Source organism: Neovison vison, chromosome X, assembly GCF_020171115.1.
Source record: "Neovison vison isolate M4711 chromosome X, ASM_NN_V1, whole genome shotgun sequence".
Lineage (NCBI taxonomy): Eukaryota > Metazoa > Chordata > Mammalia > Carnivora > Mustelidae > Neogale > Neogale vison.
The window spans coordinates 33,541,569-33,568,664 of NC_058105.1; the positions used below are offsets into that span (position 1 = coordinate 33,541,569).

Sequence of the window (27,096 nt, forward strand, 5' to 3'; positions counted from 1 at the left end):
TATTACATTTTGAATTTCTTTTTTCTGTTTGGTGTAAGAAAGTAGTCCCATTTCATTCCTTTGCATGTTGCAGTCCAATTTTCATAACACCATTTACTGAAGAGACTATCTTTTTTCCATTGGATATTCTTTCCTGTTTTGTTGAAGATTAGTTGACCATATAATTATAGGTCCTTTTCTGGGTTTTCTGTTCTGTTCCATTGATCTATGTTTCTGTTTTTGAGTGAGTATCATATTGTTTTAATCAATACAGGTCTGTAATATATGTTTAAAGTCTGGAATGGTGATGCCTCCAGCTTTGCTTTTCTTTTTCAGGACTGCTTTAGTTATTTGGGGTCTTTTCTGGTTCCATACAGATGTTAGGATTGTTTATTCTAGCTCTGAAAAATACTGGTGGTATTTTCATAGGGATTGCATTCAAGATGTAGATCGTTTTGGATGGTATGGACATTTTAACAGTATTTTTCTTCTAGTCAATGAGCATGGACTGCTTTTCCATTTCTTGTGTCATATTCAAGTTCTTTCATCAGTGTTTTATAGTTTACTTTGTCAAATGTTTTTTCTACACCTATTGACAGGATCATACAGTTCTTATCCTTTTATTAATGTGGTATATCACGTTGATTAATTTGTCTAATATTGAACCACTCTTGCAACCCAAGGATAAATCCCATTTGATCCTGGTGAATGATTCTTCTTTTTTTTTTTTTAAATTTTAAATTTTAATTTTTTATTTTTTTAAAGATTTTTATTTATTTATTTGACAGATCACAAGTAGGCAGAGAGGCAGTCAGAGAGAGGAGGAAGCAGGCTCCCCACTGAGCAGAGAGCCCGATGCAGGGCTCCATCCCAGGACCCTGGGATCATGACCTGAGCCGAAGGCAGAGGCTTTAACCCACTAAGCCACCCAGGCGCCCCTGAATGATTCTTTTAATGTACTGTTGGATTGATTTGCTAGTATTTTGTTGAGAATTTTTCATCAGGAATATTGGCTTGTAGTTCTCTTTTTATGTGAGTCTCAGTCTGGTTTTAGAATCAAGGTAATGCTGGGTTTGTAGAATGATTTTGAAAGTTTTTTTAAGAACTTTTTTGAACATTTTGAAAGAATAGGTATTAAGTCTTTAAATGTTTGTTAGAATTCGCCTGTGAGGCCAACTGGCCCAGGACTTTTATTTGTTGGGAGAATTTTGGTAACTGATTCAGTTTCTTTGGTGGTTAGTGGTTTGTTCAAGTGTTATAATTTTTCCTGTTTCAGTTTTGGTAGTTGATATATTTCTAGGAATTTATCCATTTATTCCAGATTACCCATTTTTTTGAATATTATTTTTATAATATTCTTTTATAATTGTCTGTATTTTTGTGGTGTTGGTTGTGATTGCTTCTCTTTCTGATTTTATTTGTGTCTTTTCTCCCTTTTTTTTAAGACTTTATTTGTCAGAGAGAGAGAACAAGCAGAGGAAGTGGCAGGCAGAGGGAGAAGCAGACTCCCACTGAGTAGGGAGTCCAATGTAGGGCTCCATCCTAGGACCCAGGATCATGACCTGAGCTGAAGGCAGAAACTTAAACCCACTCAGCCACCCACGTGCCCTGATGTCAATATTTTTATACTTGTTCAGGCCTGATTTGTTACCTACTGTATGATCTATTCTGGAGAATGTCCAGTGTGCACTTGAAAAGGATGTGTATTCTGCTGCTTTAGGATGAAATGTTCTGGATAAGTCCATCTGTTCCAGTGGGTCATTCAAAGGCATTTTCCCTTGTTGAGTTTCTGTTTAGATGATGTGTCTATTGCTGTAAGTGGGGTGTTAAAGTTCCCTACTATTATTGTATTATTACTAATGAATTTCTCTATGTTTGTTATTGTTTTGTTTTGCCCCCAAGGTGGGGGCATAAATATTTACAATTGTTAGATCTTGTTCGATAGGCCCCTTTATTATGATATAGTGCCCTTCTTCATCTCATATTGCAGTTTTTGGTTTAAAATCTAGTTTTTCTGATATAAGTATTGCTACTCCTATTTTCTTTTTTGCATCCATTAGCTTGGCCAGTATTTCTCCATCCTCTCAATTTCAATCTGTAGGTGTCTTTAGGTTTAAAATGAGTCTCCTGTAGGCAGCATATAGGTGGGTGTTGTCTTTTATCCATTATGACACCCTCTGTCTTTTGATTTGAGCTTTTAGTCCATTTAAATTCACAGTAATTAAAGATAGATATGAATTTAGTGCCAGTTTATTACCTGTTTTGTCATTGTTTCTGGAGATTTTCTCTGTTCCTTTGTTGTCTTTGTTGCATTTTGTCTTTCTTTCCTGCTCGGAGAGTCCCCTTTAATATTTCTTGAAGGGCTGATTTAGTGGTCACCTACTCCTGGTTTTTGTTTTTCTAGGAAACTCTATCCTTCAATTTTGATTGCTATCCTTGCTGGATAGAGTATTCTTTGCTGCAGATTTTTCCCATTCAACACTTTGAATATATCATGCCACTTTTTTCTGGCCTGCCAAGTTTCTGTGGGAAGACCTTCTGCTAATTTTGTCTTCCCTTATAAGTTAGGGACTTCATTTTTCTTGCTGATTTTAGGATTTTTACTTTATATTTTGCAAATTTAACTATGATTTGGCTTGGTGTTGGCTTGCTTTCATTGATTTTGTTAAAGGATTATATTTATTTATCCTCCTGAGGGGTAGGTAGAAGGAGCAGAATAGAACCTCCAGCAGACTCCGCACTAAGCATGGAGCCCAACAGGGGCTCAATCTCATGACACTGAGATCATGATCTGAGCTGAAATCAAGAGTTGGATGCTTGAGCTACCCAGACACCCCTGCTTTTGTTGATTTTGATAGAAGTTCTCTGTGCCTCCTGGATCTGTTTCCTTCCCCAGATTAGGGAAGTTTTCAGCTATAATTTACTCAACTCTTTTGCCCTCCTTTGCTCTCTTCTTCTTCTTAGACTCCTATGGTATGGTTGTTATTACATTTCATGGAGTCACCGAGTTTCCGTAATATACTTTTGTGATCCAAGATTTTTCTTTTTACCTTATTTTGGTCAGCTTCATTATTTTCTGTAATTCTGTCTTATATATCACTTGTTTGTTCCTCTGCTTCTTCCATTTCATCCTCACTGGTTTTAAGCTCCTTTCCTCTGCAGTAAGGGTCTCTTTGATATCTTCTATGCTTTTCTCAAACCCAGCTAGTATTCTAATGATTATTGCTTTATATTCTGGATCAGGCATATTACTTAATATCTGTTTCAATTAGATCCTTGGCCCTGACCTTTTCTTATTCATTCTTTTGTTTTTTAAAGATTTTTCTTTTTTTATTTCAGACAGAGAGAACATATGAGAGAGAGAAAGAGAGATATCATGAAAGGGGGGAAGGGTAGAAGGAGAAGTAGACTTGAGCTGAGTAGGGAGCCCAGTGTGGGGATTGATCCCAGGACTCTGGGATCATGATCTGAGCCAAAGGCAGATGCTTAACCAGGTGAGCCACCCAGGTGCCCCTGTTCATTCTTTTGTGATGAATTCTTCCATCTTGGTATTTTGTCTAGGTCTCTTTTCTCTGTGTTAGGAAAGCCTATTATCTTTCCTGCTTTGGAGATTAAAGGCTTTATGAAGCAGAAGTCAAATGTCCATGGCCTGGCTCTTAAGGAAGTGTCTCTGGGGTATGCTGCATGCAGTCTGCTATGTTATGGTTGCTCTATCCCCCAGATCAGTCCTCTGCAGAGTTTCTCCTTGCTTGTAGTGGGGAGTATATTTGGAACTTGGCCAGAGTATGGCAAGTTTTAACTAGGTGTGTTCTGGTCTGCTTGTTAAAAGAGACCTGATTCTACTTCCAGTAGAGCTGAAGCTTTGCAGAATTTTCTGGTCAGTAGATATGGTGCATGGGGGGTTTCTGTTGGTCTTCTGAGGGAGGGGCCTGTGCTGCTCTGGGTTCTTCGGCACACTTATCCTAGAAAAACAGTACCAGAAGAGCACATGGTAAGGGGGCTTGGTATAAAAAATTTAGGCAGCAGTTGTTGGCACTGTGCTGCTTACTGAGGTTAGTTTATGCTGTGGGGTGAGGATATGAAATGGCAATAGCCATCTCCTTTGTCCCCAGACAGGTGAGTTCTTGCTTGCTGCTGTCAGAGAAGCTCTTCCGGAAGAGTGAACAATTTCCCCTCATGTATCCTATGTGTTTTTTAGATTGTTGTTTTCACACTGTATCTGGGTTGCTTGCCTTCCTGGAGCAGCACAGTGTACTTTGGACTCTATCCCAGCCAGGTCAGCTGAGTTTAAATCCTCCAAACTGTAGGGGCCAGATGTGGGGGGAAAGGGGAACCTGTGCTGGTCTTCTGCGGGAGGGTCTTGCTGGGCTGGGATTGATGCAGGTTTGACTGAGATAGGCACATGTACTAGAGTGCAGGACTGTGGGGTTTGGAGCAAAGTGTGCTAAAGGGCCAGTGTCCTGGTTAGTTACCCTCATCAGGTGTCTTAGCACCTATGCCGAAGGGCAGGGAAGGGAAATGATGCCTGTCTGCTCCTTTGTCCCTGGAGAGGCAATGTCACCTCTCCCAGATGTGCCTCAAGAATGGGAACCACAGATTATACAGTCTGCCCCGGGTTAGCTGCTTGTGTACTCTACATTAGCACGGCAGCCCTCAGGCCTTTATAGCAGCCATGCCGAAGACCTGTAAAACTCCAGTATTTGTCCCGCTGATTGCAAGAAGTCCCCCAAATTGGCCCCTCTCCTTTTTCCTGTCGGTGGCTTCAGGGAAGTGTTTTCCTTGTGTGATCCCCTGTGTGCTCCTCTCGCCCTGTCTTTCTCTCATAGGACAAAGAGCATACTTTATACCCTTCAACTTCCTATCTGTGGTACTCTTGCACTTGTGGGAGGCAGGGCAGGAGGGAAAACCCGGAATGATCCTGGGGCCAGGACTGGGATTCCCCTGCTGGATTAGTTGGCCACCTTAGAGCACAGATTTCCCTTATCACCCTCATTGTCAACTTAATATTTGTAGACTCTCTTGAGATGTTACTTCTCTTATTCCTGTTATTGGTAAATTGTGTGGTTCCTCTATTTTTGCTGATTAACCTTGCTGGAGGTTTATGAATTTTTTTTTTTTAAGATTTTATTTATTTATTTGACAGACAGAGTTCACAAGTAGACAGAGAAGCAGGCAGAGAAAGAGGAGGAAGCAGGCTCCCTGCTGAACAGAGAACTCGATGCAGGGCTCGATCCCAGGACCCTGAGATCATGACCTGAGCTGAAGGCAGGGGCTTTAACCCACTGAGCCACCCAGGTGCTCCAAGGTTTATGAATTTTTAGAAATTTTTTCAGTGAACTAATGTTTGGTTTCACTGATTCCCCCCCACCCTGGTTTTATTTTATTGTCTGACTCTCTCAACTTCATTTGTTCTTTCTTCCTGCTTCCCATTGGTTTAATTTGTTCTTTTTCTGTGTTCTAAGGTGGAAGCTGAGGTCGTTGATTTGAAACCTTATTTTCTTTTTTAACATTTCAGCGGTTATTTGAACAAGTAGGCATAACATTAGGAGGGCAATGAATATTGTTGTGAAAATGGAGATCAGAAGAGCTTTTGAGAATGCTTCTGATAAATGGGTTATTACCAGTAGTATTTGGTGAATGGTTTATGGGAATAACTAGGAAAGAAAAGATTATTATGAACAAAAGATGGGGCGCTTGGGTGACTTAGTAGTTTAGTGTCTGCCTTTGGCTCAGGTCATGATCCCAGGGTCCTGGGATTGAGCCCTTCGTTGGGCTTCCTGCTCAGCAGGGAGCCTGCTTCTCCCTCTCCCGCTCCCCCTGCTTGTGTTCCCTCTCTCACTGTCTCTCTATCAAATAAATAAATAAAATATTTTAAAAAAAGAAAAAAAAAGATTATTATGATTCCCAGTTTTATTTTGAGAGAGATTGAATAGTGTATTACTCACTGAGGTGTAGAATGTAAAAGGAAAATTTAATTTAGTGATGGGATAATTCTGTTGTGGACACATTGATTTCGATGTTTGTTGAACATCCATTTGGCTGTATCACGTTCAGATTTGTATCTAGAGCTCAGTAGAGAGATCATGGCAGGAAATAAGATTTGAAAGACATCAGGGTAGAGGATATAGTTGTTACCATTTGGAAATAGGAACCCAGTCTTGCCGAGGCTTCCCACATTTCAAGAAACAGTGGATTTAGGGGCACCTAGGTGTCTTAGTCGGTTAGGCATATATCTTTGGCTCAGGTCATGAATGGTTTATGCGTCTCCCTCAACCTCTGCCTGTTGCTTACCCTACTTGTGCTTGCTTGCTCTCTTTCTCAAGTAACGAAAATAAAATCTTTTTAAAAAACAGTGGATTAAAAATATATATATAATGTTTTGGGGTGCCTGGGTGGCTCAGTCAGTTAAACATCTGACTCTTGATTTCACCTCAGGTCATGATTTCAGACCTGAGATTGAGTCCTGCATGAGGATCCCTGTTCAGTGGGGTCTGTTTGGGATTCTTTCTCTCCTTTTCCCTCTGCCTCCCGCCTCTCTCAAATAAATAAATAAAATCTTTTTTTTTTTTTTAAGATTTTATTTCTTTATGAGCCACCCAGGTGCCCCATAAGTAAATAAAATCTTGAAAAATATATAATGTTTCTAGATTTGTAAAATACTATGCTGTCTAAGTATAATACAGTTATAAACCAGGTGGGACCTGTAGATGGTCTGTTTGCCATTCACTCTATCCATTACTAGCTTATTTTCCTGAGATGAATGGGTGTCCCACCTGAAGCAGTGGACTGCATTGTTTCCTCAGAGAGGCAGGCAGAGGGGGGGGGGGAAGCAGGCTCTTTGCTGAGCAGAGAACCCAGATGTGAGACTTGATCCCAGGACCCTGAGATCATGACCTGAGCCGAAGGCAGAGGCTTAACCCACTGAGCCACCCAGGTGCCCCATAAGTAAATAAAATCTTGAAAAATATATAATGTTTCTAGATTTGTAAAATACTATGCTGTCCAAGTATAATACAGTTATAAACCAGGTGGGACCTGTAGATGGTCTGTTTGCCATTCACTCTATCCATTACTAGCTTATTTTCCTGAGATGAATGGGTGTCCCACCTGAAGCAGTGGACTGCATTGTTTCCTCAGAAATGGCTACCAGATTTATTTGATGATATGCAAATGCATGAAACCCTTCAGTTAACCCTTGCAGTTTTGATAAAGCTTTGATAATACCAAAGAGAGGATATAGTGTAGAAGAGAAGAGGTGAAGACAGAGCCCTTGAAAACATTAAGAATGTTAGAAGAGGGGTACCTGGCTGGCTCCGTTGGTAGAGAATGTGGCACTTGATCCTGGAGCCGTGAGTTTGAGCCCCACGTTGGGAGTAAATATTACTTACAAAAAAGAAAAAAAAAGAATGTTCGAGTAGGATCATTGAAGGCTAATGAGCACCTAATGCAAAGTTGCTTTAAACCTTTCTTACAGAATTATGAAGATCAAAGGACACGTGATGTGCTTATAATAGGTAGCTGTTACTAATCAAATTCTAGATTACTGGAACTAAGAAGCAACAAAACATCACTAGCAGCTGGAGGGAAGTAACCTTAAGATAAAAAAGTACTGAATCTCTTCATATGGAGACCATGGAACCTCGGAACTGGTACAATGAATGAACCAGAGCAGCCAATTTTGTACAGGACTGAGGAGTTTACAAAGCACTTCTACCACCAGACTATTCACTTCGTTTCTCACACAGTCCTGACTTCAGGATAAAGAAACTGAGTCTCAGGGAATTTTATTACTTTTAGTACGTCATATCGCATGGCTCTTAGATGTCCTGGCTGGAAATGTAGTGCTTTTTCTACTCCAACAGAAGAACTTAGGGAGGGGCACCTGGGTGGCTCAGTCCAGGTCATGATCCCAGTCCCAGGGTCCTGGGATGGAGTACCGCATCTGGATCCTTGCTCAGCAAGGAGTCTGCTTCTCTCTCTGCTCAGCGGGGAGCCCTACATCTGGGCTCTCTGCTCAGTAGGGAGCCTGCTTCCCCCCGACTCTCTGCTTATGCTCTCTCTCTCTCTCTCTCTTTCTCTTTGACGAATAAATAAATAAAATCTTTTTAAAAAGAGAGAGAGAGCTTAGGGAACATCTAGCATGCCTCTCTCACTTTAGAATATTTGCTTATTATGTGAATCAGATCAGCCTCAGTTCAAAATACAGCCTGTAAAATAGAATCCCATACCATTAAAACCTTTTGAAACAGCCATTTTAGAAGCAGAACAATGGGATATCATCTCACATCTGTTAGAATGACTGTCAAAAAGACAAAATGTTGGTGAGGATGTGGAGAAAAGAGAACTCTAATACCCTGTTGGTGGGAATGTAAATTGGTATAGCCACTATGGAAAATCCTATGCAGCTTCCTCAAAAAAAATAAAAATAGAAATACCATAAGATCCAGCAAATCTACTTCTGAAAGTTTATCCAAAGAAAAAAAAAATAACAATTCAAAGAAATATATGCACCCCGGCGATCACTGTGGCATTATTTACAATAGCCAAGATACTGAAGCAACCCCCAGCAAATCTACTTCTGAAAGTTTATCCAAAGAAAAAAAAATAACAATTCAAAGAAATATATGCACCCCGGCGATCACTGTGGCATTATTTACAATAGCCAAGATACTGAAGCAACCCAAGTATCCATCAAAATGGATACAGATGTCACACACACACACACACACACACACACACACACACACTGGAATATTACTCAGCCATAAAAAGAATGAAGTCTTGCCATTTGTGACATGGTTGGTCCTTGAGGAAACTATGATAAGCAAATTATGTCAGACAGAGAAAAACAAATCCTGTATATTTTCACTTATATGTGGATTCTAAAAAAATAAAATGTACATTATACATACAGAGAATAGAATAGTGTTTGCTAGAGGAGAGTAAGTGAAATTAGGTGATGGAGGCTCAAGAGGTTCAAACTTTCAGTCATAAAATAAATAAGTCATGGGAGTAATGTACCACATAGTGACTATAGTCAGTGATATTGTAGAATAAGCTTTGGGTTTCCAAGAGAGTAAATCCTAAAAGTTAACTTTGTATGGTAATGGATGGTTCTAGACTTACTGTGATGATCATCTTGCATTATACCATATACATATTTCAAGTCATTATATTTTATACATGAAACCAATATAATGTTATATGTGAATTACACCTCAATAAGACAATTTTAAAAATTAGAATTTAATTTAACTAGAATGGTGTACTTTTTACTTGATGTTTTACAGGAAACATTTAAAAAATCTATTTCTGATTTGTTTAAGCTTTACTGCACTACTAAAAACCAAATGTTCTGATGTCATTTATTTTGTTTTTCAGGAAAGACTCTGTTTGCCTCATCACATTTTGGAAGAGAGAGGTCTTGTGAAAGTCGGTGTCACAGTTCAGGCTCTTCTTGAATTACCTACAACCAAGGCATCTCAGCTTTCTACAGCTTGATGTAACATTTCAAAATCATAAGTGTATAGTTGCATTTATTTGAAGTGATTTCAAATATCTCAAATTCATGATAAGAATCTCTAATCAAAAATAATTTAATTAGGTCAAGACTTAGGTTTAAAAAAATCACGTTTAAACATAAAAATTAAATTTGAATTGCCCAAACTTCTTTTGGGGGAGACAGGATTAACTTAATATGAGTTTTTGATAAATTCAAATTCTCTTTTTACTAAGTCAGTTGATAACCTTGATTATTTTTCAAAAACCAGATTGATACTAAATTTAAAATGTGGTTTCAATTTAATAATCATTTATGTTTAATTTTTTATATCATAGCATACTAGTAAACACCTGGATGAGGTAATCATTTTTTTACCGATTTAAAACTATTCTATATTTGAGTTATTTAATACACTTCTAATTCTAGTTTATACACAGTTTCTTCAATCTTTGGTCTTAGTTTTCTAGAAAAAAAAGAGTAGAAAATGCAGAACTCTGGCTTTATATTAAATTCTTTTAGTATTATAGGTTGGTGCCAAAATATTTTCAGTTGTACTGTAGATTGTTTACATGTGAAGTGCCTGTGTAATTGATGACTCTTATATAGTCTTAAGCATTTTTGCAATTTCTTTTTATGTATTAATGGAATCAATGGAACTTTAAAATATTTTAGTAGATTTTGTAAGGTCAGTAATATGTGAGGATTTAAATGTGCCTCACATTGTGACATTTGTGGTTTTTTATTTAGTCCATTGCAGTTTTCCTTAAATTGGTTATGATGTCATGTTGTCAAAAAAAAAAAAAACCCAATGTTAATATGCTTAATTTATGCTATTTAATTTTGAAAAACTTAATCATCTTTTAAAATGTATTATTTGAAGAGTATTTTATTTCTGTATTGAAAATGTTACACAAAGCAGTAAGGTTTTTGAGAAGTAGCAAAGTACTAATTATCAAGGACATTTTGATAAAACTGCCAAAGTTTGGGTTTATGTCCCGACTTTCAGTAACATTATGTGAGTATGCTGCCATTAATTTTATTCAGATTCAGAGAGCAGCAATTAAAGAATAGGTTTTTATTTAAAATCTGGCACTCTGTGGATCCTGTAAATCTTATGATCCTCAATTAATAAGATGTTGAATTAAACACAGAACAGTCTATAAATATTTTCATAAGTATACTATGTTCCAAAGTCCTTGTTTAATTTGGAGATGGATGCATTTATGTTGGTAGTAGTGCAAGAATTTTTCAAAAACATTACTGTAATGAATAACTCAGTTTGCTATAGAAGAACCTTAGTATAATTACTTTTGTAGTAGCCAAGCAAGTACCATATCTTAAATATGTGATTATTTGCACTTGTTACCTCTTAATATGGATGCAACTTATTAAAAGTGTTGGCCTGGTTATTTCAAAGGGCATATATAAAAGTTAAAAACTAGTGTGCCAAATGGTATAGTAAGGGTTGGTTTTGGAACAACTCAACTTTTTTTGATCCGTCGGCATGAAGCCATATAATTAAATTTTGGCGTTAGAATATGGATGTGTTCTTTACATTCCCCAAGTGTGAAATTGGAGCTTTTAAAGAATTAAAGCTTCTTGTGACTGTAAGGTTTAAAAATTAAATTATTAGTAATTTATTACTTTATATATTTGAGCTAATTAGTTACTATTTTTCAGTTGGATCTTTAAAAAAAAAAACAAAACTTCATTGGCATAGTCAATCTCCCTAGTGAAAACTTGGGTAATAAAGGTAAGAAATGGCAAATAAATATCTTAAGTTGTTAGTTTTTGTTGTAGAAATTTGACAGTGTTACAAATAAAGTGACCGGTAAAAGCTACAGCAATCATCCATATGCCTTTCTTAGTTATCATGCTGTAGAAGTCCTCTTATTAAGCAACCTGGAAGTTGTTTTACAGATATTTTCCTGTTTCATATCATTGAAATATTAGTGAAATTATAGGCCACTTCCTTATTGCATTTCATTTACTTGTCAGTTATTACCTTAAAGGGAAAATACACCAGAACCGTACTGTAGCATTCTTTACTGCAAAGCAAAATTCCATTTAAGATGGGTCCATCTGAGGTCTATATCATGTTAGTTTATTTACTGTAGTGCCAGAAGGCAACACCGCCTCTAAGTCAGTTTCTCAGCATAGTCCCCAAGGAAACATTTTACCAAGGCTCTAATGTATTTCTTTTATTAGTTTTTAAATAAGTGTAAATTTTATTCTAGATGGTCATTATGGTTCTTTTATATTTACTTCATCAATTATTGAGTTAAGAATGATTATAATTATTTGAATTGGATTTGTGTTTGAAGAGGGTTAAATAATCAAACTGAAATATTTTATTAGGCCCTAAGAAATGTAGTAGATAGCTACATCTGCTAAATTTTATTACTGTATGGCACAAGAAAGAAGTGATGTTGGATATGTTAGAATTGAAATAAGTAAAAATGCATTACCATTTGTTAAATAATGATCTCTACAGAATGCTAGTTTATTGACTTTTATAAGTGAATTTTTTGAAGAATTCAGAAATCTTTGTATTGGTCACAGATCTATCATAATTGATTTTCTGATGCATTTAAAAATAAATGGAACACTAAATGTATATTACCGATGCAAACTGTGGATAAAGTTGAATGAAAAAATTAAAGTCTGAGATTTCTTTTCTCCCTCTCTATTTCTTCTCTCAACATCACAGCATCCATCTTTTCTAGGTATTTGATAGCTTGTGTCTATATTCTCTACTACGGAAAAATAGACCTCAAGAGGATATTCCACGTAAGTTGTTTAAGAGTCCAGATTCTCTTTACATCATGCTATTTTCAGTAGATAATGTTTTCTTTAAAACACAATAATTTCCTAAGATACCTTCACAAAATAAATCACATTTTCATAAGTTAAACTCTTTATATATATGTGTCAGATAAACCTTTACATAAAAGAAAAGATAGGATAGATCAGATCGTGATTATTTGTATTCTGTAATACAAATTAGTGTGAGGCATATGATTGAATTACCCTTAAGAAATTTTATTTAAAAATAATCTTTCATTTTCAAATAATCCTAGTTGTTAAAAATTCCACATATTTTATTAAAATGACTATCATTTATTCATAATTGTTACTCATCCTAAAAGTGGAAAGTTTTCAGGTAAATAACATTAAAGATTATATTGCCCCCTGTTTTATAGTTACTCACCCTAACTTCTCAGATTTAGAGAAGTACTTAAGTAAGTAAATACTTGGCATAAGTAGTTTGAAAAGTACTCTAAGTTTATCATAGAATTTTGAATTGTCTGTATTCGTTTTAGTAAATTTTGATGTACATGGAATGTACTAAGCTCATTCACTTCTAATGCAAAAAAATAAAAAATAATACTGTATAATTTATGAAGTAATAATTAAAATTATGCTGTAAGACAGTGATTCTTATACTTTAATATGCATATGGATCACCTAGTGACCTTATTGACCAAATATCAATTGATTCAGCAGTTCAAGGGTGGGTTCTAAGGTTCTCAGGAACCTATCTCAGCATCCAGAGTGCTCTGAGGGACTGGGATCCCTTTGATACATTGCTGTATATTGAATTAATTTGGAAATGCCTATAGATATCTTCTGGTCCTTAAGGCATAATGTCTCCTGTTTCTGCATTTTAAAATGAAAGAAATCCCTATGCTTATTTTGTTTAAATAGCTTGGAATTTCCACAGTGTGTGTTTGTGTTTTATGCAAGGCTCCAGCGGTTTTAGCAAAGTAGAGTCCTACTACATTGGAAAATTAGAGTTTTTAGAAGTTATGAGAATTCTAACATCAGTAGTTTAGGATGGGAAGTTGCTGATTGAATCATTTTAAAGTTATCATGATTTGTAAAATGAAGATTCTTTAAAATGATATTTTAAAAAATTTGAAGAAATTATTGTAAACTATTTTCTTTGATTCTCAAATATATCATTTTCATTACCCTGCCACTTTAGGATTAGAAGAAATTAATTCACTTTTACTGTATGCTATTAATATTCATCAAGTATCTACCTAAATAAGAGAAATTTATTAGGTGTGTGCATATGCAAATGTATAAATAGAATAGATTTTTCAGATAGCAAATTGAATTTTCTAGAACTTTGTTCAGGTAGCTCATTCACTTCTAATGCAATGAAATAAATAATACTGTATAATTTATGAAGTAATAATTAAAATTATGCTATAGGACAGTGATTCTTACACTTTAATATGCATATGGATCACCTAGTGACCTTACTGACAAAAAACCAATTCATTCAACAGTTCAAGGGTGGGCTTTGAGATTCTGCATTTCTAAGAAACTCCTAAATGATGCTGATCCTGCTGGTCAAGTGGCCAGTTTTAGTAATAAGGCTTTATGATTGTTCAAGCTTTATATTACTATCAGTTTATTATACAATAGTAGTTTGCTATATTAAGTGATGCTTTAAGGTCCTTATAATTGGTACCAAATTAAACATTTTTTAATAGGTCTCTCTTCAGAATTGTGTTCTACTTCATTAAGGACTTTGAGATTTTCTTTTATGGCTCTATTTATTTTTTAAGTTATTATTTTAATTCCAGTTAGTTAACATATGGGGTTATATTAGTTTCAGGTGTACAATATAGTGATTTAACAGTTCAATACATCACTTGATGCTTATGAAAAGTACACTCCTTAATTCCCATCACCTATTTGACCCATTTCCCCAAACCCTCCCCTTTTATGGTTTTTAAAGATGAGCTTTATGCTCTGATTAATATTACCTCATACTTTTATTTTCTTTTAAAAATCTATTTTAAACACACATGCCCATGTAATTTTAAATTACATGACTAATAAGGCATGCATTCATAAAATCCAAACAAGTTAATATAATGTTAAATTAGCAAATATTAATGCATAACACTTCCCCTTTTTGGAATGCTTAAAAAAACCACCTGTTTTTCATGGTGTTGATGTTAGTCCATTCTCCTCTTGCTAGGCAGCAGCTCCCCTTTTCATTTTAAGCTCAAAGCATACTATTCTTTCAGGCTACCATGGTGAATATAAAATTTGAGCCATATACAACACATTTAATTTTAAATATTTATCATATTTTATCAGAATTGACATTTTCAATTATGGATTATATCCCCTCCAAACAGGTTAAGGTTTTTATTTATTTCATTCATTTTTTACAGTAAATTGTATTGACTTAAAACAATTTAAACATTTGGAATCATTTATTTTAATGCCTTCCAAAGCACGTCTTATTGTCCATCAGAAAACAAATTAAAACCCAAGTTAGCCTGAGTTACCAACAGCAGCTGAATGTCTTCTGTGGGAAGATGACTCATTTACTCTGAAGAAAATATGGGAAGGTTAATAATTAAATATAAAGAAGGGAGAGAGAGCAGAATCATGTGACGCATTGAACTAGATGCTTTTTTATAATTGAGTTATAAATAATGCAATTTATATATTTTTACTTATGTTTATCTCTTATTCATAATCTTTAAAATTTAAGATTAGTATTAATAGAAATTAGTATAATGCTATAACCCAAATTATAAAATTGCACTTAATTGTGTATAATCATGCTGATTAGTGAGGAAACATGTATGAAATATACATTTTTAATAAAATGTTCAAATATACCAAATGTACAGATGTACCAATATACAAAATACTGCTAAAATTTCTTATTGTTTTGTACCACCAAAATTTCCAGGTTTTTACTGTATAAGGAATAGTTAATGAACAGTCTTAGGTATAATCATAAAAGATTTATTGCCATAAAAGATTTTAGAATTTGTCTATTGCCGCTCTTCCGTTCTGCCACAGGAAGGTGTGGCCTAGAATTATAGGATAGAGAGGCTAAAAATAAATCCATACATACCTGTATGGTCAATTAATCTGTGACACAGAAGAAAGTACAGTGGAGAAATGACAGTCTTTTCCATTAAAGAAAGCTCAAAATGGATTAGAGACCTAAATGTGTGAGACATAAAACTATAAAACTCTGAAAAGGAAAAATAGTAATTTCTTGGACATTGGTCTTAACAACATCATTCATGAATGTGTCCCCTCAGACAAGGAAGACAAAAGCAAAAATAAACTATTGGGACATCTGAATAAAAGGCTTTTCCACATTAAACGAAATCATAAAACAAAAAAGCAACCTATTGAATGGAGCAGATATTTGCAAACAATATATCCAATAAAGGGTTAATATCCAAAACATATGAAGAACTTCTTCAACTCAACTCAACACTAAAAAACCCCAGACAATCCAATTGACAAATGAAAAGAGGTTGATAAGTTCTTTATAGATTTAGCATGCTAACCCTTTATCAGATAGGTCATTTGCAAATATCTTCTACCATTCTGTTATTTGCCTTAGCTTTGTTGATTGTTTCCTTCACTGTACAGAAGTTTTTATCGTGATGAAGTCCCAATAGTTCATTTTTGTTTTTGTTCCCACTGGCTCAGGAAATGTGTCTAGTAAGAAGTTGCTACAGCCAATGTCAAAGAGGTTACTGCCTGTGTTCTCATGGATTTTGATGACTTTGTGTCTCACATGTAGGTTTTTAATCCATTTTGAATTTCTTTTTGTGTATCATGTAAGAAAGGGGTCCAGTTTCATTCTTCTGCATGTTGCTGTCCAGTTTTCTCAACACCATTTTTGAAGAGACTCTCTTTTTTTCCTTTGAATATTCTTTCCTCCTGCAAAGTGTATAAAGAATTTATCAAACTCAACACCCAAAAAACAAATATTCCTGTTAAGAAATAGAAGACAGAAGACATGATTAGACATTTTTCCAAAGAAGACATCCAGATGGCTAACAGACACATGAAAAGATACTCAACATTACTCATCATCAGAGAAATACAAATCAAAACTACAATGAGATACCACCTCACACCTGTCAGCTTGGCTAAAATTAACAACACAGGAAACAACAGGTGTTGGCAGGGATTCAGAGATAAGGGAATCCACTTACACAGTTGGTGGAAATGCAAACTGTTGCAGTCTTTCTGGAAAACAGTATGGAGGTTCCTCAAAAAGATAAAAATAGAGCTATGCTGTGACCCAGGAATTACATTACTGGGTATTTACCCGTAAGATACAAAAATGCTGATTCAAAGGGGCATATGCACCTCGATGTTTACAGCAGCATTATCAACAATAGTCAAATTATGGACAGAACCCCAGTGTCCATCCACTGATGAATGAATAAAGAAGAAGTGGTACATATACACAATGGAATATTACTCAGCCATAACAAGGAATGAAATCTTGCCATTTGTAATGACATGGATGGAACCAGAGAGGGTATTATGCTAAGCGAAATAAGTCAATCAGAGAAAGGCAAATACTGTATGATTTCATTCGTGTGGAATTTAAGAGACAAAACAGATGAACACAGTGGGTAAGAATAAAAGAGAGGCAGGCAAACCATAAAAGACTCCTAACTATAGGGAATAAACTGAGGGTTGCTGGAGGGGAGATGGGCAGGGGATGAGCTAAATGGGTGATGAGCATTAAGGAGAGCACTTGTGATGAATAGTGGGTGTTAAATGTAAGTGATGAATCACTAAATTCTACTCCTGAAACTAACATTGCACCATATGTTAACTAAAATTTATCTTTTTAAAAGATTTATTTATTTATTTGAGAGGGAGTGGGGAGGAGGGGCAAAGGGAGAGGGAGAGGGGTGTCTGAGTGGCTTAGTCATTAAGCATCTGCCTTCGGCTCCGGTCATGATCCCAGAGTCCTGGGATGGAGACCTGCATCAGGCTGCCTGCTCAGTGGGAAGCCTGCTTCTCCCTCTCCCACTCTCCCTGCTTGTATTCCCTCTCTTGCTGTGTCTTTCTGTCAAATAAATAAATAAAATCTTAAAAAAAAAAAAAAAAGGCAGACGGAGAGAGATAATATTAAGCAGACTCCCTGCTGAGTATGGAGCTCAACTTGGGCTCAATCCCATGACCCCAAGATTTTTTTCGGCCTGAGCCGAAATCAAGAGTTGAATGCTCAACAGACTGAGCCACCCAGGAAACACCTTCCCCACTAACTAGAATTTAAATGAAAATTTGAAACATTAAAAAAAATGACCAGAGGACCTGAACAGACATTTTTTTTTTCCAAAAAGGACATACAGAAGGGCAACAGACAAATGAAGATGCTCAACATCACTCGTCATCAGGAAAATGCAAAACCACAGTGAAATATCACCTCAGATCAGTCAGAATGGCTAGAACAAAAAAGATGAGAAATAGCAGGTGTTGACAAGGATGTGGAGAAAAGGGAACCCCTCATTCACTATTGGTGGAACTGTAAATTGGTGTAGCCACTATGGAAAACATTAAGCAGGTTCCTCAACAAATTAAAAATAAAAATACTATATGATCCCAGGGGAACATGGGTGGCTTAGTTGGTTGTGTCTGCCTTCAGCTCATGTCATAATCCTGAGGTCCTGGGATCTGCCCCGCATCAGGCTCCCTGCTCAGTGAGGACCCTGCTTCTCCCTCTCCCTCTGCTGCTCCCCTGCTTGTGCTGTCTCACTCTCTCTCTCTCTCTCTCTGTCAAATAAATAAATAAATCTTTAAAAAAAAAAAAAAAAACCTGCATGATCCAGTAATTCCACTTCTGGATATTTACTGAAGGAAAACAAAAATGCTGATTTGAAAAGACATATGCATCTTTATGTTTATTGCAGCATTATTTACAATAGTCAAGATATAGAAGTAACCTAAATGTCCATGGATAGATAAATGGATAAAGGTGTGTGTGTGTGTGTGTGTGATGGAACACTAGCCATAAAAAAACATTGGAATCTTGCCTTTTGTGACAACATAGATGGACCTTGAGGGTATTACATTACGTGAAGTAAGTCAGACAGAGAAAGACAAATGCCACATGATTTCATTTATATGTGGAATTCAAAAAACAAATGTACAAACAAGAAAAGAGACTCTTAAATACAGAGAACAAACTGGAGGCTTCCAGAGGGAAATTGGGTAGGGGGAATGGGTGAGATAGATAAAGAGGTACAATAAACCACAGGGATGAGAAGTACAGCATAGGGAATATAGTCAATAATATTGTAATAACATTGTATGGTGGCAAGTGGTAACTATATGGTAAGCATTGAGTACTGTACAGAAATGTTGAATCAATATGTTATACATCTGAAACTAGCATAGCATTGTATGTATTTCTACTTCAATAATAACGCACTTTCAAGCATTTACTGTATATCAGTTGTTGCTGTTGTAGACCCTAGTGGTATGGAAGTGATAAAGACATCTTTTTTGTTCAGAGCTTTACAAAGTAAATCTGTTGCTGGCTTCTGGCTGATGCATTAAAAAAGATACATATTGTGTGTTTATAATATTAAATTTTGCTGTTGAAATTTATCATTCTTCATGCTCATGTTTTGCAATCCTAGTTTTACCATTTACTTCCTAGTATTACAGTTGTCATTGAAAACTCATTTCTGCTAGTTGGTCCCAATAAACCTGTTTCTTTGAAAAATAATTCTATTTAGTTTGAATAGTTTTATGTTCATTTGCATGGAGAAAATATATCCACGGATTAGTCAGATACTTTATATATAAAACTATATTTCATAAAATTATATTTTTCTGAAAGAACTTATTTTATAAACTATCATTTTTGAAGTCTTTATTAGTGTGAAGTTTTAGAATATTTCACATTAGTTTAAATGTAATGCTTTTGTGTTTATGGTTTGATTTATTTTAGATATACCATTAATAGATCTCTGAAGCTCTGATGGTTTTTTCCCCCTGAGAGAGAGAGAGAGAGAGAGAGCTCAAGGAGGGGAAGGTCAGAAGGAGAGGTAGAGAAAGAATCTTAAGCAGACTCCTTGCTCAGGGAGCCCAATGTGGGGCTCCATCTCTTGACCCTGAGATCATGAATTGAGCTGAAGTCAAGAGTGGGAGGCTTAACCCACTGAGCCATGCAGGTGCCCCTGAAGCTCTGATAGTTTCTGTTCTATGGAAATGTTAACCAAAAGTTGTTGTTGGGTTTTTTTTTTTTTTAAGCCTTATCTATTTTATTTTTATTTTTTAAAAGATTTGTTTATTTACTTGAGAGATAGAGTGAGTGGGGGCGAAGAGCAGAGGGAGAGAACTTCTAAGTCGCTTCCATATGTGTGAAGTCTGAGTCGGGGCTCCATCTCACTACCCATGAGATCTGAACAGAATCCAAGTCAGACACTGAAGGGACTGAGCCACCCAGGCACCTCTCAAAAGTATTTTTTTAAACAAACAATATGGTACAAGGATACATTTCATTGTTTTCTATACTTGTTTTTAGTTGCTTTTGATATTATTTGAAAATCATCTTGCTAAGATTTATGTCAGCAGGGATCTCATTCTTTAATTGCTCTTTTATTCATTTGACCTGTCATTTCCAAATTGTTTTCTCTATCAGCAGCCAAGTTGGTGCTGATAAATACAAAGGGAAATGTTTTTCTTTCTCCTAGATATTTTCATAAACCAGGGTGGCTCTTTAAAGTTGCTTCTGTACTTTTTAGCCTGGTTAATCTACAGGAATGAAAGAAGGGAACACCACAAGTAATCTTGTTTTGCCTTGTGGCCTGGACCCATATGTTATTCAGCCAGACCTAATAAAATAAGGTCTTACTGATAATGGGTTGAGGTGGAACTACTAAAAATAAGATCTAATATTTAGTGAGTTGTTACTACGTGCATAGCATTATACTGTATCTTTTCCAGCATTATCTGATGTAATCCTCAGAATAACCCTGAGATGGGTATTGTATTTATTTTACAGATGAGGAAAACCAGTCCAGAGGTTAAGTACTTTGCCCAAATTTACCCATGTCATAGGTGGAAATCTAGGAGTGTATGTATATCCAACATCAAAAAATGTTTAGTCTAGGGGCACCTACCTGGGTGGCTCAGTCGTTAAGTATCTGCCTGCAGCTCATGTCATGATCCCATGATCCTGGGATCGAGCCTTGCATCAGGCTGCCTGCTCAGCAAGAAGCTTGCTTCTCCCTCTCCCACTCCCCCTGCTGTGTTCCCTCTCTCTCGCTGTGTCTCTCTGTCAAATAAACAAATTAAGGCTTTAAAAAAAAATTGTTCTATCACACCACCTCTTGGAAATAACGTTCTATGTTCCTCCTAAGGAATTGTTATGCATCCTTCGCTTGCTTATTTTTGTATTTTAAACTATATTTGCTCTATGCCATATGTATATATCTGTTCTCTGTGTATATATAAACAGTATATTATTAGCTCATATATATAGCATTTTAATTTTTCTTATATGGAGAAATGTACTGAAAATTTTGAAATAATAAACTTTAGGCACCATGGCATGTCTTAATCATTGAGTTATAAATCACTTAGAAAATATTCAATATATATATTACATGCCAGACATTGTGTCCTGAGTACCACATATGCAATGGTGAGTAAGACAAATATTCATACCCTTATAGGTCTCAGAGTCATGGCACTCTTTCAATATTGAGTGTCTTGTTTAAGCAGAAAACCCAGACGCAAGTCAATTACTACAGTTTTATTAAAAATTTAGGTCTCAGCCTCCTGCCAGATAAGGAATATATTTGTACAAGAAGATTGCTCTTTCCCTAGGCTTTGGAGATCATGCAATGCTTCATTCACTGAATCTTAAGTGTAGTAACTCTGTTACATATTGTGCACAGAGCAGAAGCTTTGTAGGACAGACTCTAATCCCAAATTCCTTTTCTAACTGTGGAACTTTGTGCTAATTTAACCTGTCTATATGGCTACTACCTACCGTAGAGTAGATGAAATGGAAATTGTGTAGATTGTCCAGATGTGAGCTCTTCATATGAAATAAATTTTCTTCATTTCTATATTAAACATGTAGATGGCCAATGATATTTTTGTTGTAAAAATTGTATCCTAATTCATATAGAAGCCTTATTTTGGTCAGCCACAGAACTACCTGTAAGTGGTTACCAAACTTTGCTTATGATGTATCTATTTAAAAGTCTAACAGTTGCTCAGTTGAAATTCCAGATTTCCACTATAATGCAGGAGAAATTGCTTTAAACCACAAGGTACTAATTATCTCCTTAACAATAAAATCGTTTTAATATGATTCCTGCCATATTAAGCACTTTAGTTTTGAGCAGGAATGCTCTTTCGGTGGTCCAACCAGCGGTAATTTATACAAATTATAAATGTTTCAAGTCTTCACATTTATCCCCGCATTTTCTCAGTTGGTTAATTTCCATTACACTTCATTTGGTAAATAGAAATGATGGATTGGGAACTCCCTAATATTTCCACTTGTAAACTTAATTACCATTACAACTATCGAGTCATTCAGGATTCTTACAATGGAAAATGTGTCTTTACACTTATCAAAGGCCACTTAAAATCTCTGAAGAAAAAAAATTGTACTTTTTTGGTTAATTTTCTTGCCTCCACCTTGATTATTATCATCAACATAAAAGTAAATGGTGGTGTTTGCTATTTGAAAACAATCACAAAACTCCCACAGTCTCCCAGCAATTTACTGCTTTTTCTGCTTGCCTACAAACCCAAATCTCTTAGGGGACTACTTATGCTGTCATCAGTTCCTCACCTCCCATTCATCCTTCAAACTCTCTGTTCTAGTCTCCCATCTCATCTCTTCACTGACAGTGATTGCCCTTGCCAAAATCACCATGATCTCCATGTTGCCACATATGGTCAGTTCTTCATTAACATCTGTTTGACCTCTCACCAGCTTTCAACATAGTCAACCTCTCCCTCCTTGAAACATTGCCCTCTCATGTCTTTATGATACCATGTTCTCCCAATTTGCCTCTGCATTCCCTGACTTCTTCTACCCTACTTCTAAATGAGTGTTTCTCAAACATTAGTATACACTAAAATCACTTCGAAAGCTTGTTAAAATTTAGATTCTTGGGCATTCCAGAAGTTCTGGTTTAAGAGCTCTGAATTAAGCCTAGGAACCTATCTTTAATCAGTACCCCAAGAGATTATGGTATTAAAAGGCTCAAAAATCTCAAATTTTGAAAACCTTTGTTCTTTCAGTCTCATTCCTCTGCCTCCACCCTGTCTATGCCTTCTCTGGAAAACTAATCCATTTCTATGTCCATGCTTCTCCACTCTAGCTGCAATATAGAATCATCCAGGGACCTTTTGAAAAATGGCAATGCCCATTATGCACCAAGTAGACAGAAATGCTGGGAATGGAACCTGAACTGTAGTATTTTTAAAGCTTTCCTGGTTATTCTCATTTGCAGCCAGGGATGAGAATCACACTATTCTGTAGATGTAGAACTTTTGTCTTTAGCTCAACTATTTTTAAGTTTCAAATATATGTATCCAATTACCTACTTAAGAATTATATTGTTAGGGGCGCCTGGGTGGCTCAGTGGGTTAAGCCACTGCCTTTGGCTCAGGTCATGATCTCAGAGTCCTGGGATCGAGCCCCGCATCGGGCTCTCTGCTCAGCAGGGAGCCTGCTTCCTCCTCTCTCTCTGCCTGCCTCTCTTCCTGCTTGTGATCTCTGTCTGTCAAATAAATAAATAAAATCTTAAAAAAAAAAAAAGAATTATATTGTTATATCTCAGATATCTTAATCCTAAAGTGGTCAATAAAGAATTATGGATTCTGCACCTGGCTTCAAACATATTCGTATCCATAGAAATAAATGTTAATATCATCCATTTGGTTGTTCATGACAGGAAACTGGGAGTCATCCTTGATTTTTTTTTTACTTTATATTCAAATCATTAGTAAGATAACACTTTTTTTGACAAACCAAATGAAAAATTTATATATATATATATATTTATTTATTTTTAAAGATTTAGTTTATTTATTTGTCAGACAGAGGTCACAAGTAGGCAGAGAGGCAGGCAGAGAGAGAGAGAGAGGAGGAAGCAGGCTCCCCGCTGAGCAGAGAGCTCGATGTTGGGCTCAATCCCAGGACCCTGAGACCATGACCTGAGCTGAAGGCAGAGGCTTTAACCCACTGAGCCACCCAGGAGCCCTGGAAAATTTATTTATTAAAAATTGCGCCTGCGTGGCTCAGTGGGTTAAGCCGCTGCCTTCGGCTCAGGTCATGATCTCAGGGTCCTGGGATCGAGTCCCACATCGGGCTCTCTGCTCAGCAGGGAGCCTGCTTCCCTCTCTCTCTCTCTGCCTGCCTCTCCATCTACTTGTGATTTCTTTCTGTCAAATAAATAAATAAAATCTTTAAAAAAAATTTAAAAAAAAATTATTTTTTTGAGTGTAGTTGACACAATGTTACAATACTTGACAGTTTATGACATAGTGAGTCTCTGTGTATTATGCTAAGATTTGTCATCTTACTTTCAGAACATACCTCTACTCTCTCGTTTTTTTCATCTCTACCATCAGGATGCTAGCTGAAGCCCATCATCTCTTGTCTGGACTGCTACAAGACTTTTAACTGGCCTCGTTTCCACATAACATATCCAGTCCTTATTCTACATGGCAAACACAAGTGACCTACTAGCTGTAAATTTTCATGTCATCTTCCTATTTTAAAATATTTACTTGGGGCACCTGGGTGTCTCAGTGGGTTAAGCCTCTGCCTTCGGCTCAGGTCATGATCTCAGGGTCCTGGGATCAAGCCCTGCATTGGGCTCCCTGCTCAGAAGGGAACCTGCTTCCCCCTTTCTCTGCCTGCCTCTCTGCCTACTTGTGATCTACGTCAAATAAATAAATAAAATCTTTAAAAAGTTTTTTTAAATAAAAATATCTCACCATAAACCCCAGCATACCTCTCCAATTTCAGCACTACTAACTCTTCGTGTACAACTCACCATGTTTAAGTCATACATGTTTCTTTTCTGTCACTATTGCCAGCAGTGTATCAGGGCCTTTTTATACTGCTGAAAATGCAATTTCCACATGGCTGGCTTCTTCTCATTTAGCTTGGAGGTGTCCTTCTCTGAGTTTCCCCCTATTCTATAACATAACAGGCCATTGATTTCTTCATAGTTCATCTGAATGTAACATTTTAGTTTGTGCTTATAATATTTCTAGACTAGTTTGTAAGGTTCCTTATTTGGGGATCTTAATATATATTGTTCGTTACTTTATCTTTAGGTAACAGAGTACCTGCACCTAGTAAGGGCTCAATACAAATTTGAGTTCTGAATAAATCAATTTAATTAATATCCCCAGATAGCTAAATTAAATGACTCCCTGAACCTCCACTTCCTAGTCACTGAGCTTGGCCAATTTCAATTCATCATTCAAATACAGAATTTCTCAGGTTTCTCTTTGCCACCCCACCCCCATTAGTTTAAGCTCCCTTCCATACATTCTCATACTGTTTTATTTTTTCTCCATTTTTATTAAAATTCCAGTTAACATGGGGTGCCTGGGTGGGACAGTTGGATAAGCGTCTGCCTTTGGCTTTGGTCATGATCCCAGAGTCCTGGAATCGAGCCCTGTATCAGGTTCCCTCCTCAGATGGGAGTCTGCTTCTCCCTGTGCCTCTGCCTTTCCCTGTCCCTCACCCATGTTAATTTCTATCTTTCTCTCTCTCTCAAAATAAATAAGTAATATCCTTAAAATATTTTCCCTCTTGGGGCGCCTGGGTGGCTCAGTTGGTTAAGCGTCTGCCATTGGCTCAGGTCATGATCCCTGGGTCAGGTCCTGGGATCAAGCCCCACACTGGGCTCCTTGCTCATCAGGGAGTCTGCTTCTCCTTCTCCCTCTGCCTGATGTTCTCCCTACTTGTGTGCGCGCGCTCTCTCTCTCTGTCAAATAAATGAATAAAATATATTTTTAAAAATTCCAGTTAGCATGCACAGTAATATTAGTTTCAGGTGTATAATACAGTGATTCAGCAATTCCACACACCTTGTGCTCACCACAATAAGTACTCTTTAATCCCCATCACCTATTCCCCCTGCGCAGCTCCCCCTTGGTAGCCATCAGTTTGTTCTCTGTAGTTAAGGGTTTGTTTTGTGGTTTCTCTCTCTCTCTCTTTTTTCCCCTTTGCTCATGTTTTGTTTCCTAAATTCCACAGGAGTGAAGTCATAAGGTCTTTGTCTTTTTATGACTGACTTATTTTGCTTAGCATAATTCTTGCCCCATACACGTTGTTGCAAATGGTAAGATTTCATTCTTTCTTATGGCTAAGTAATATTCCATTCTATATAGACCATCTCTGCCTTACCACTCATCAGTGGATGGACACATGGGCTGTTTCTGTAATGTGGCTATTGCAGATAATGCTGCTATAAATACCAGGGTATATGTATTCCTTTGAATTAATGTTTTTGTATTGCTTGGGTAAAAATCTAATCATAGATCATAGATCTAGATCATAGATCTAGATTGTAGGGTAGTTTTTTTGTTGTTGTTTTTGTTTTAAGAACAAAAGGAGTGGGAAAGGGAGAAGCAGGCTTCCTGCTGATCAGGGAGCCTGATGCGGTGCTTGATCCCAGGACCCCGGGACCATGACCTGAGTCGAAGGCAGATGATTAACAACTGGGCCACTTGGGTGCCCCCACAGGGTAGTTTTTTTTTTTTTTTTTTAAAGATTTATTTATTTATTTGACAGACAGAAATCACAAGGAGGCAGAGAGGCAGGCAGAGAGAGAGGAGGAAGCAGGCTCCCCGCTGAGCAGAGAGTCCGATGCGGGGCTTGATCCCAGGACCCTGGGATCATGACCTGAGCCGAAGGCAGAGGCTTTAACCCACTGAGCCACCCAGGCGCCCCCACAGGGTAGTTTTTTTAACTTCTTGAGGAAGTTCCATTCTTTTTCCAGACTAAGTGCACCAGTTTGAATTCCTACCAACAATGCAAGACGGTTTTCCTTTTTACACATCCGTGCCAACACCTGTTCCTTGTGTTGCTTACTTAGATTCCAAGAGGTGTGAGGTGGTATCTCATTGTAGTATTGATTTGCATTTCCCCAATGATGAGTGATGTTGAGCATATTTTCATGTATCTGTTAACCATCCAGGTGTCTTCTTTTGGAAAAATGTCTATTCATGTTTTCTGCCTACTTTTTTTTTTTTTTTTTGGAAAAGGGAAGAGAGAGACAGAGAGTGTGGGGAGGGGCAGAAGGAGAGGTATAGAGAGAAATTCTTAAGCAGGCTCCATACCCAGCAGAGAGCCCAACGTGAGGCTCAATCTCACAATCCTGAATTTATAACCTGAGCCAAAATCAAAAGTTGGATGCTTAACTGACTGAGGCACCCAGGTGCCCCTTCTGCCTATTTTTTAATTGGATTAATCATTTTTGAGTTTTATAAGTTCTTTATGTATATTTTAAAAGGATTTTTGTTCAGAGTCTCTTTAAGCTTATGTATGTATGTATGTAATCTCTGCACCCATCGTGGGGCTTGAACTCATGACCCTGAGATCAAGAGTCACATGCTCTTCTGACTGAGCCAAACAGGTGACCCAGTTTTTTATATAGTTTGCATATTAACCCTTTATCAGATAAGTCATTTGCAAATATCTTCTCCCATTCTAAACATTGCCATTTAGTTTTATTGATTGTTTTCGTCACTGTGCAGTTCACTTTTTATCTTGATAAACTCCCAATAGTTCATTTTTGCTTTTCTCT

At 36.7% G+C, this 27,096-nt stretch overlaps 1 protein-coding gene across 3 annotated transcripts in view; it reads left to right on the forward strand.

The window, feature by feature from the left end:
* The window catches only part of LRCH2 (leucine rich repeats and calponin homology domain containing 2), a 103,925-nt gene extending 91,782 nt beyond the window's left edge, over positions 1 to 12,143 (forward strand). For all 3 annotated transcript variants that reach the window (XM_044235239.1, XM_044235240.1, XM_044235241.1), the window contains one exon: positions 9,361 to 12,143. In XM_044235239.1, coding sequence (XP_044091174.1) covers positions 9,361 to 9,480 — 120 coding nt within the window. In that variant the 3' untranslated portion in view covers positions 9,481 to 12,143. The remainder of the gene's footprint in view (positions 1 to 9,360) is intronic.
* The last annotated feature ends 14,953 nt before the right edge of the window (positions 12,144 to 27,096 follow it).